We start from the raw sequence: 12,751 nt of genomic DNA, 5'->3' as shown, positions 1-12,751 counted from the left end.
TATAATTTAGTCCCTTTATATCTCCTCTCTACAGCAATCACCACCCTGGTGTCCATGTCCATTGACAAAATGCAGAGTTTACTATATTTTCACATGTGCCATCAGAATTACTATAAATTTGTTCAGTTGAAAAGGGATACTTCCTCCTTTTGTGTAACCAGGAAGTAAATACTTATATGTCAATCCATATGGTCATGAGATTTAAATTTGGATCATTCTCATATTCTCATATCCTATATAGACAATAGAAAAGGGACCCAATCAAATGATGAGAAATAATAAGACCTCAGCATCATCACCTTTAAGCCTAATTAAATTAATACACATTACATGCACTCAGCTGGTATTAAGTATTATATTGAGGGAAATTTAAGTACAGGGTTTTTCCTGCTATGTTGCTCATCTTATGATATCCAAATAAGCAGAAGAAAAAATTAGATATGCATGTGGAATAGTGATTTGAGGACCCATTTATGTCATATAAAAATTGATGTTTTTTAGTTAATTTTTCATACCTCACATATTAACTAGTATCCATTTATAGTTTGTTTTTAATGAACTGTGCACAGTCTTTTAAATCAGTTAACATTTATTCTAAAACGTAAATCTTGCATCTCCACTTATTTTTCACTTCCCTGCTGAATTAGTAATTTCTCTTACATTTTGGCTGTGTAATGAGTACAGATATTAAATCTCAATGGAATATCTGTGTTTTTATAAAATATGTAGCCCCAATTCTGTTTCCTGGCAATACCCCAAACTCAGACAGTATGTGAGGAGGCTCATGGTCGCTTGCTGTGGGCTCCCTTCGCTCCTTCTCTGGTTGGTGGGAAGAACAGTGGGGCAAACCAACATGTGGGGAGGGAAGAAGAACAATTCTCTGGGATAATTGTGTCCTGCATTCAAAAGATTCACAAATGGCATCTCTCATTCAGAATTCCTCCAGAAATGGTCCTGAATAAAGCACTAGAAGTAAAAATGCAGACACTCAGTGTGACAGTCATTCTGAAGCTTCATCCAATGTGTGTGTGCATCACCAGATGAAATTGTATTTGTCTCTCTTGGGGCTATAATGCATATTAAACTAGCAAACATATTGACTTCCAAGAAAATTATGTATTGCTTTGGACTTCACCTTCATAACAATTAAATTATTCAAAGTATTTGTATAAATTTAGTATTAAATATTAACTATTGTTCTTATAGCAATATAAAAATAAATTTTTAATATTTAAATAAATATTAAGACAAAAGGACAATATAATTCTTATTTATTATATTATAAATATTTAGTGTGTTAATATTTATTAGATGTTTCATTGATGTTGAATTATTATTTAGTTAACACTTAAATATTAAACTTTTGACAACTTGAGTTTATTTTTGGAACCTGAATATTTGACTTACAGGAATCTCAAATCCATTTCTGCATTTTAAAAATATTTCCTAATTTATCAGTCATTACAGTTGTTTTGCATAAGTCTAATTGGGTCATAATTCAATAAGAAAGCATTTTAAGTACAGTATATAGATCAGCTTGGCTAAGCAATGCTTCATGTAAGAAAAACCCTCTAAATTCTCTTCAAGACTGGTAACTAAGCATGGACAGTGATATTCTCTTCTTGGAGAAAAGAGCTGTTTATTAAAATGAATTTAATGTATGAACTGAAGTGTTAATTATGAATCCATTCTTTAGTGACATTTTAGATGACAGCTGTGTGGAACCAAGGAGAATAATATTAATACATTGTCTTTAAATCGATGAAAGCAAAAGAATTTTTGTGCTGTATCTAGGACATTTGAGTGCCTCACTTCAAGTCAATTGCAGAACATGAAAGGATTAATTTTGTGTTGAGAAGCTGGAATGATTATTCTCCCGGTGTAAAAATAAGCCCTACATTGATTAATCTGTAAAACAGCAAACGTAAATGAAGCTAAGTGGCTATCATGCCACCGTGTGATTCCAGAACAAAGACTGTCTATTTTTAAAAATAAATAGAAATAGAAATGTAAGGAAATTGATTTTACAAATGAAGATGAGTTTTCTTAATATGGGCAACAGTTTATCAATCACTTAAAAACTAATGCATACTAACAATTTATTTTTCTTAGAATTTATAAATATTGAAGTTGTTACATAAAAAGCTTTTGAGAACAGTACTATGATATATTCAATTTAATTTTAATATGGAGTTATGAACTTTATTTTTAAATGAAAGACTAATGATACTGTACTTTAAAATTTAGTTGTAAAATTAGCTTAAAATCTTTAATTTTCTGTTTCTTACTATTTCAGAGGTTACCATGAGGTAGCCATCCAATCCAACTTGTCTTGATAATAAAGGAATGTTATGTTGCATAGGCAAGAAGCAGTCAAAAAGAGCAATGCGGCACCACTTCCTTGCTTGCGTTGCTGATTTTGTTAAGTGTATTTACAGTATCAATTATGTTTTGGATTATGCACTTCTAAATTTATCAATTTTAGACAAAAGTGGAACCACTTTTTAATATTTTAGATCAGAGATTCTTTACCTTAATTAAACATTTTAGAATCACCTGGTGAGTATTGAAAAAAATACCAATGTCAGTTATCATAATCAATCTTTGATGAGGAGAACTGGGCATTAGTTTTAAAGATTCCTGGGTGGTCCTACTACAAGCTAAGGTGGAGAATAAGGTTTAGATAGATATGTGCATGGGAGGGAGCATGATGAAAAGTAGCCTATGAACCTAATATGAATGGTGAAAACTGCATTTACCATCTTGGAGGTAATACATACGCAGACTGCTTTTAGAAAATTAGGTATTTTGTAAGGAAACCTTGTGTTATAAAACCTGGAGTTTTAAATCCACCTTTAAAAAACTATATATTTAGTTATTGGAGATAGAATTTAGTCCTTTTTTGCACAACTGTATGTTTAACAGTTAAATCCCAGACCTGATTTGTCTAAAATTTACCTAACAGATAATAGGATCCACAAAAAATTATAATTCACATGCATCTAACAACTCTCTTTATGAGACAAGAAAACTAGGCATAGGGAGATTTTTTTTAATCCCTTTTTTTCTGCTGAGTTAATGGTCCAATCATTTTAACTGAGGAGGAGGGGAGAGTTGAGAGATCTATTGTCAAAATCTTGGAGTGAGCAGAGAATACACACAAAAAAATATTCAATATGGTATAGATATATGGTTAGAATGTTAAAAAATGGACTGTTTTTAAAATACAAAGTACACAGTGCAAAATATAAAGCTAAGAAAATATTTTCCTTGCCTATGTGGAAATACATCAGCTATGAAAGTGTATATCCAGAAGATAGGTCACCTTAGGAGGTCTTTACATAATTTCCAGAGTTTGGGAGGATTTTGTGTTTATTAAAAGAGGTCATGGATTAAAAAAAGATACGTTGTTCTGAAATGAATGTAAAACACTTCACTCATCATATATGTCACAGTTTATTGAATGACTCAGTAGGAACTGATAAAACTATGTTGAAAATGTAATTATAATTATTGATTATTTAAGTCAATGTCTTTCTGTATTGAACAAATGATTTAACCATATTGGTACCTTATCAAACCTATAGCTTAGTTGGTAACAAGATGTGCCAAGAAAACCAAAAATGAAAACAAAACATAGACTAGATAGGTCAGTTGTGCGGGAAGATCACAGGAGAAGGCCACTCATACTCAGCTGTATGCAGGAGCAGATACTAGATGGGTCCAGTCAGGGCAAAGAGCCCAGATTGAGGCTGCTGAGAAGATTGGGGAGAGCAAACAAAGAGACTGAGGAAGGGCATGTTTTATAAGTTAAGGACGCAGTTCTGCACAAAACTTCCCTCACATCACAACCAGTCACAAGTTTAAAAGACACCAGGCCACCCTTCTAACCAGGGGGCCGTAAATTTGGTGGTTCCTACTACCCCGTCAGGTTTAATAATTTGCCAGAACGACCCACATAGCAAAGTAAAGCACTATACTTAAAATCAGTTTCGTTATAACAAAAGGATAGAAAACAGAACAGGGCAAAGGGAGAGACACTAAAGGCAAGGTCTGCGAGTCTCACACGTGGAGCTTTCGAAATCTCCAGGGCTGCATTATTCTCCTGGCACCCTGATGTGTAACGGTGCTCCAAGTATTGCCAACCAGAGAAATTCATTTAAACTTCAGTGTTCACAATGTTTTTATGGTTTCATTCTGTGGGCATGATTGATTGAATCATCTCAGTCTCCAGCCTCTTCCCTTCCCCAAGTTGGGCTGATATCACACGGACAAAACCCAGCCCCACGCCCCACAATCTCAATGATTGGTCTTTTTGGTATGACTAGCCCTCATCCTCAGTCATTTCCTTAGCATAAACGATTGGATCCACTATGTATCCAGTTGCTCCAAGAAATTCAAGTTTTAGAAGTGACCTCATAGTAACCAGGGACAAAGGCTAGCCAAGTGTTTTCTAGCACAGGTGGTGAGATAGGAGCACCCCTCCCCGGGGAAAGCAGACAGAGGCACAAGAGGGCAAAATCCCAGAGTTAGAGCGGGTTAAACAGCCAGTTTAAACGTTTTGCTGAGCTTAGAGACTGATGTTTTTCTAACTCCCGTAACTTAGTGTTGGTCTTTGAATATACTGGGCTCATTTTTGTTCTCAAATATAGAAATAAGGGATTCAAGGGAATAAGACAATCTAATAACTACAACTTCAGTCTCTTCATCTGTGAAGCTATGCCACCAAATCTGCCTTCTCTACTGAATTAAAGGCATTATTGAAATTCTTTGAGAAGAGAATTATTATTTTATATCAACATTCTTATTCTTCCTTCCATTATTTTTCATAAAGTCCTTATGTATACTTCAAAAAATTCTATGGCTGAACTCTGCAAGCTTTTGATTGATTTGGGATTTTATTTAGCAATAATAAAAATATTTTTATAATTCAAGTCAGACAAGCTTCTATATTATGTTCAATTATTATTCACTATATTTTTTTGTACCTTCCATTTTGGAAATCTTTCCTCCAGCTGGCATCTTTATCTCTTTTTTACTTAGATGAGATCTTAATTCCAAAGTGCGAAGATAGATACATATTTATTTAAAAATTTGAGAACCATTGGCCTATATTTTTTGACAGCTATAAGATATATAACAAAGTCAAGAATAAAATATAAGTAACTTTTACAAATGTAATTTGTCAGTCATTAATAGATGGAATTAGAAATGAAATGGTACAAATAGAGTCAAGTTATTACTAAATATGATCATCTGTAAAATGTGCAGGGTAAGGACTAAAACCAAATAAACAATTTAAAAACACCACCAAGGGGGAGGGGTTTTATACTAATCACATAGTGTTTGACTTACAATGATTCTTAACCATCCAAATCATGATAGCCTCTCCTGGGAACATAGAAGCTTATAAAAATCACTCACTGAAAGCTAAACTACTGAGAAAGCTATTCTTGGTGCAGCCTCAAGTTTGCTGGGATTTTTTTTTTTTTTTTTTTAACTCTACTGGAGTTCATGATCAGAAACAGCAGTAATTCAAACAACCTAAACTTAACACCAAAGATAAAATTGTAAAACCACACTATGGTCTGGAAATTAGGTATATACATGAAGTAAACTTGGTGGTATTAAACAAGATTAAGTACAAAAATGAAGATGGGTTAAAAAAAAATGGCCCTAAGGTGTCCATACCCAAACTGAAAAAAGAAACTGGATTTAATTCTTGGGTTAAAAAATCCAGCCATGGCCACAGACCCATGTTACATTGACTCAAATTAAAGTTAATAGAGAAATGTCAAGCACCAATTAGTTAGTCCACAGATGTATTTCAGAATTTTCTCCTCCAAATTTTTTATAATTTTTCCTATTATAGATTATTCATATATTGACAGTATTCCTAAATTTACCCATTCATATTTTCAGTATGTGCCACATAGTAAGCATTTATATTGTTTATGTGAAGTTTGGACTTTAGAGTTAATTGTTATTTATTTGTTCCATGGTTCGTGTGGTCCAATAGAAACCTGTACTATCAAAAGCCAGCTCAGGTTTTTACCTAAAAAAAACGTCTTCAAAGATTAAATGGATCTGGCTGCTTTCGATGAGAATTTTGGTATTTAGGACAAATTTGCCAGTAGCAAGGGAGGCTTTTCTTAAAAAGCCCCAAAAGACCCAGTCCATCTCTGGTTTGTAAGATCCCTATCAGAATTCATTATTATCTTTCTTAAGATGAATCAAAATAAGCAATCCAAAAAGCTAATCCATAAACATCTACAGTTAAAGAAAGCATAAATTTGTTCTCAATGCATTAAGTAAAGTGTAATCATTCATTTGCCAAAATTTAGTAGGTATATAAAGTTTTTATATTGGCAATTTTCTACTTAAAACCTTAAATGGATTTGCTCTCCTGGTTCCCTCTCCTAGTTGGCTCTGAGTCTATTTCTTTGCAAAAATAGATGACTTTCCTTTACAGAAATGTATTTTAAAATCATAACTTTACCAACAACAGTCCTTGTATTTTCAGACCCAAAGTCATCAACTCTAATTGTCTAGGATGAAATCAGGGGTCATATCAAGTTAAGCCTACTTTCAGAAAGAAAAACATTAAAAGTTTACTTTCCAGGTACTTAAATAATGCCAACTTTTTCTAAATTGGCTACCTGTTCCTACGCTTCATTTTTTTCCCTCCTACTAACCTCAACATTTGCAGTATCTCTGGAACCATCAGAGAATACTATTTTGCAACTTTAAAAATCATCCATATTTTTCTTTCTTACTCTGAATGCTCCCCAAAGTACCTGGTCCCACAGCAGGAATGGAAAGCACTTTGAGAAATGCACGCCACTTAACAGCCTTCAGCCCGCTGATAGCAGAGTACTTACTTGCCTGCTGAAGCTTTTCAACTTACTAGAGTAACATTTAATGCACCAGAAAACTTACCTGGGTAATGTACAACTCTTTATCAAAGTACCTTAAAATGTTCCTTGATAACGCTTATTAGCATCTAATGAAGATGCACTCGATGTCATTCTGTAAAACTTGACTCAAGTGGTTAAAAAAAATTAGTTTGAATCATAAAATTAGAGGTAGAGCAAGTTTTAAAAGAAATATTGATATATTTCAAGTATATGCAACACTAGAACCTAATTGCTAACAATGTGTTTCTGAATAAGAGTCCTGTTTTACTTATTTTATATAATTGATTTCAGCTGGTGATGTCATTTATTTATTTATATGTACCTTACGAATATTTATGGTGTTCTTACCACATATCTCCCACCTTAAAAGATCTTAGAATTCAGTTTAAGAAACAAGGCCAGATGATAAAATTAATTAATAACAGGAAAGTCTTTAAAGAAAGTAAATTCTCTTAAAGAGGTTAAACAGTGTCTGAATTCTTAGTTATGCTACATATTTGCTCAGAAAATTACTTCCTTGAGATGAGTAAATGCTAGAGTTTAGCCCAAGTTCGGCTGAATAATGGACGTTAATAGCACCCTTCTCTAGGTTATCCCCAGCATTTTCTTCAAATATCAGTTATAATTGTGTTGTAATCTGTCAAATTTCATGTTAGTTTTGTCCTGTGATCTCCTTAAGGCTCCTTAAACTATCCTCATATTCAGGGCTAAGTACAATGACTAGCATAGGAGATCTTTAGTGAAGAATAAAAAAGAAAAAGTTTACTTTCTGAATGCTCCATTTGCCCCCTTTCCTTCTTATTTCATATACAAATGCTACATTAAAATCTGAATTAGGAAGTCTAGAATTGGTGGGAATTTGATTCTATCACTTAAGTTCTCTTTCTCATATCCTCATTTGTTCCAGATCCTCAATTCCATAAACCATTCCATTAATTTCAATTTGGCAGACAGTTATTTTTCACCTTCTCTAAGTAATAACTTACTTATTTGCTCAATTTACATGTAGAGTCTGGCTAGTGCTCCTCACATGACAATGATCCTGATACTGAGATCATCTTACTTCATCATTTTTCAGGAGGACAAAGAAAGATTATCTCTAAATTTCATTGTCTGCAATGATTTATTTTTTTAAATAACTTCCTAGAATACCTCATGGGAATAGACACAATTGGCCAGGACTCCAACATTTGCATGAAGCCCTAAAATATTTTAAATCCACTGGATCTGCTGAATAGGAGAATCCCAAGAAAACAGATATATTCTAAGTGCATTCCTGGGCCTTTGTAACTTCAAGTTTTAGAGAATTCCCATTATGAGGACCTTATAATAATTTATCTCTTCCTTTGTTTTTTTTCTTTTCTTGTGTAAGCTTCCATGATAGACTCAAGTTAAAATTCCTTTAGATTTCTAGGAATCACCTTTATCTCTGGTACTTGCAGTGTAGTGAAGAAATCTAAGAGCTTTGGTGAGAATGAGGGGCTGGGTGACCATATATGTTTCAAAGATACATGATATGATGACAAAGGAAAAACATCCAGTGCAGATTAAAGACCATACATAAAATTCACTGGGACAAGCTGGCTCGTGTTATCCTATGGCAATATGTGTGGGTATACTGTATAGAAACACTATAATATTATGAAAAATACAGACCAGGGAAGTTTGGCCCAAAGAGAAATAATATTTTCCTAAACTCAATTCACTATTATTACTGAGAACCTGTAAGCAGTGGAACCAAGATCTGAATTAAGTGAACAAAATTCTTGATTTCCTCTACTAATGGTAAGGAATCTTAAAAAATCTAAAACTCATTTTGCCTGTGTAGAAATTCTGGTTATAATTAATGGTAGATTAATCGTTTTCTCCTTTTCTTAGCCTTTTCAAGGAAGAAAGAGCATAGTATTAATTTGCATACACCCAGAGAACTATAGAGAACACATTTTTGTGCAATACAACATGTTTTTATACCTTTTTGTAATGTGATTCCATTACGATTGTTTCATTGACTCCAGTACTGAATATTTTTAGTACATAGCTAATTAAATCTCTTGAGTAAAAGTCTGACTTCAACTCTCTAAGACATATCTCAGATTTCTAGTTCTAGAGATTTTATAGTTAATGTTGGATTCCCTCAGCTCAGTTGTTACTATTTTCAAGGCTGTCATTGGAAGCTCTTTCTGCCTCCTAGTTCCTAGAGTTAATCGTTCATTCATGCAATCTTTCATTGCATTCAACCCCTATTAGGCATTGCCTTTTCTCCAGGCACTTGGGCTATAGCTGTGAACAGTGACACTTCCTATTTTAATGCTGACCAACAGTTGGGAAATGTAAGCTTTTAGTCCATCAATTAGCTGTCTGATAAAGCCAAGTAAAGCCAAGCCCATGAATTCATTTTAAATATGTGCTCTGCAGCAAGTCCCCAGAGCTATGCCAGTTTAATGGTTCAGACAAACCTAGGGGTAGATGTGGCCCGTATTGCTGTCACTCTGCGCAAGGCTGTTTTGCTGTTTTGAAGAAGCTACCAGAAACACAGAGCATGTGAGAAAGGATTCAGAACTTCCATAGCCTGGGAAAACCCCATAGGCTGCAACCCTGCGATCTCTCACAGTCTAGAACAAATGAAGCAAAAAGTGGTACATTCCCTTTACTAAAAACAGTAATAAAGTGGGGTAGATTTTGCCACTAGAGGACAGCAACATTGATACATTCTTGATTATTCATAGACAAAGTATAAAATTTATATTACATAAAGTTCAGGAGGCACTTTCAAACTTGTAAGCAAAAATTCATTTTCCATTCTAGTGCATCGAAGACAGTTTTACTTATCCAGTCAAGTACCTATATAAAATTCTCTGAAATTTCTATGTTGAGAAATTTGGGCAGTTTGGGCCAAATTCTTTCCTCAAGAGATCACGTCAGAAAGACCAACACTTAAAATCTCCCACCAAAAAAGACGACAGGATCTAGAGCAGGGTCTATAAACCTTTTGGATAAAAACCCAAAATGTAACTAATTTAGGCTTTGCAGGCAGTATAGTCTGTATCACAGTAACTCAGTCTGCTTTTGTGAAGTGAAGACAGTCAGAAACAATAGGTTAGTAAATAATCGTGTCTGTTTTCAGTGAAACTTTATTTATAAAAATAGGCAGCCGACCAGAGCTGGCTCATAGGCCATAATTAGCCTGATCTACATAAGTCTGTATTCTGAGTAGGGGTAACAGTTCTTATATTTACTTAGGCTCTTACTTCTATTTTATGCCCTATCACATACTGAAATAAACATAAGCATGTAACTTCAATGAAAAACATATAATTTTTCATTTATCATCAGATATCATTTGTAATAAAGATGTCCTAGTGAAGGATATGTTCAGAAACCTAATACTTACCCATTTAAATGCTATTTACTTCTACACTGATAAGCTTTTGATTGTTTTTCTGTATAGTAGATCATTGTTTCTTGCCCTATAGTATAGTGAGTGCAAATCAAATTTTTCTTATTGTTTTTGCTAGAGATGTTCTTAGGTATACTTGAATTTTCTGGGGGCATATGCCCTACATCAGTTGGTCTCACTCATCAATGGTTTTCCAGGTGATATTGTCATTGCCATCATCTTTTACATCAACTATCAATGTCAACGTGTCTTTTTAAAGTAATCCCTTTTCTTATGTCTATACTTCTTCCCATCATAGCCCCATGCATGCAATTTGCTCTCTACTCAAGAACTGAATTCTGTCTGAAAGACCCAGATACCCTAGTTTCTGGAATCAAATAAGTTGCCGCAATCCATTATTAATTCCTGGCCCTTTGAAAGAAGGCTGTATTTCTCTTCTGGGGATACACAAAGGCCATTTTCCACAATACTCAAAAGCTTGCTTGTTTGTTTTTTATGTTATGGCTAGGTTCCAAAACATTAAGGTTACTGAAAGTCTAACCGGTAAATGAGGAGTTTTCCTAAAGAACTAATACCTCTTTATTTTCCACCTTCTTTATTTTGAAAAATTATTATGAGATTTTTTTTTCTTTACTGATTTTGCTACTTAAAATTTACTCTACTCCATATCCTGCTTATTTCTGACTATCTTTGTCTAGAACAGCTTTGCACAATGAATCTCAACCCAGAACTCCAGAAAAATCATCTACAAAGGCATTTGAAAAATACAAATCCTAAGTCCCACTCCACAGAGTTTTCTAGTCGTTTGGTTAGGGATTTAGAGAACAAGCATTAGTCATTTTTGGTTCTGTTTCCTTTTAAAATTTCCAAGTGATTCTCAAGTTAATAAAGGCCTAAGAACCACTAGTTTTCTTTCTTTTTTATATATTTTTAAATTTATTTTTGTTTCATTTATAAGGGGAAAATGGTAATGGTTTTGTACACCAAGTTCCTTTTAGGAATCTACATAAAGGATTAAATATGAAGTGGTTTACACTGATACTCCTCTTGCTATTTTGTGGTATAGAAACTTAACACAATAAATGTGTTATCCAAGAACTTCACCGTTCTCTTCTTGAAAAAAATGCCTTGCAAGTCAAATTCCAAGTGACTGCATTTCAAAATATATATATTTGGATTATCTCACCATGTGGAATATGTAGTAAGGCTTCAGTTATCAGTGTTGAGATTCTTTATTCTCCTTTCTTGGGTTGACTATTGTGTCTTAAAAGACTATTTTTAATAACTCCAAAGCCACATGAATGTTATTGTCTTTCTCTTGTTTATAGCACCAGAAGAATGGGCCACGACCCGCACCAGCCTGAAGGCACCACCACCAAGGTCAGCCAGAGGGGCATACAGGGAGCACCCCTATGGTAGATATTGAAGGTCCTCCTCACCTGTGACCTCACCTCAAAGACAATTCATAACCTGTGGTCTCCACATAAACAGCAACAAGACAAGTAATAGTCCTTTTCTTTTTTCCTATTCTAGGGATAACCTCTCATGATTACTCCCATATAGTTCTTGTATTTCCCCTATACTGTTGGTGTGACATTGACACTAGTATTTTACAGAACGGACTAAAAGAGACATTGGCAAGCATTGTCTATAAACCATTCAGTAGGATGATATTCTCTTGGTTGTTTTTCATTGTTGTGTGTAATATTTTTTTTCTTTTTTCTTTTTTCTTTCTTTTTTTTTTAAGAAAGAGCATGAATCTGTTAATAGATTTTTGAGTCTCAATCAACTAGCAAAAACGTTGTTTAGGGTTGCTAAAAGACTGTAATATGATTTTTGAACTAGCTGATAATAAAGTTGTAGATAAGATGTTTTAACTTGTCTTTTAATATCTGTTAGTTAGATGAAGATGTTTGATATTAAGTTTGTAAATTTAATTTTAAATGCTGTTTTAATGGGGTTGAAAATAAGCAGCTACTGTATGTACGTAGCTAACTGAATTTGTTCAGTGTTTTAACCTGTATTTGTTAAAAAAGAAAAAAAAAACACACATAAAGTTCCATGTGTAAGCTTCTCTAAATAGGAAACCACAATTTGTCAAATATGTTTGCCATAATTTGTCAATAAAGCTGAAAACTTTTGTAAAAACTAAATTTGGAATTACTTGTTTTCTAGCTTTAAATGTCTGCTTTATTTCTTCTTCAAGAGATGCCTAAAATGTTTTCTATTTAAAAATTACAAAAATGAACCCAAGCCTGTTTTAAGATATTTGTGTAATACTTAAAAAATGTATTAATAACTTATGGTTGTTAAATAATTTAAAAGTTAACAAACTAAACTGTTACATGAATCATGGTTAGTAAACACTAATGTATAACATGTTAATGGAAAAAAACTGGATTTAGAATAATAAATGGATTTTAAACTATCCTCTAAG

General features: G+C 33.5%; 1 protein-coding gene across 1 annotated transcript in view; it reads left to right on the top strand.

The window, feature by feature from the left end:
* The window catches only part of KHDRBS2 (KH RNA binding domain containing, signal transduction associated 2), a 571,359-nt gene extending 558,891 nt beyond the window's left edge, over positions 1-12,468 (top strand). Inside the window, exon 9 of the mRNA XM_090280495.1 lies at positions 11,643-12,468. Coding sequence (XP_090136621.1) covers positions 11,643-11,740 — 98 coding nt within the window. The 3' untranslated portion in view covers positions 11,741-12,468. The remainder of the gene's footprint in view (positions 1-11,642) is intronic.
* The last annotated feature ends 283 nt before the right edge of the window (positions 12,469-12,751 follow it).

Source organism: Furipterus horrens, unplaced genomic scaffold (assembly GCF_987537825.1).
Source record: "Furipterus horrens unplaced genomic scaffold, mFurHor1.1.pri manual_scaffold_6, whole genome shotgun sequence".
NCBI classification, from domain to species: Eukaryota; Metazoa; Chordata; class Mammalia; order Chiroptera; family Furipteridae; genus Furipterus; species Furipterus horrens.
The sequence above is the reverse complement of the archived record's forward strand: the minus strand, read 5'-3'. Positions and strand labels throughout refer to the sequence as shown.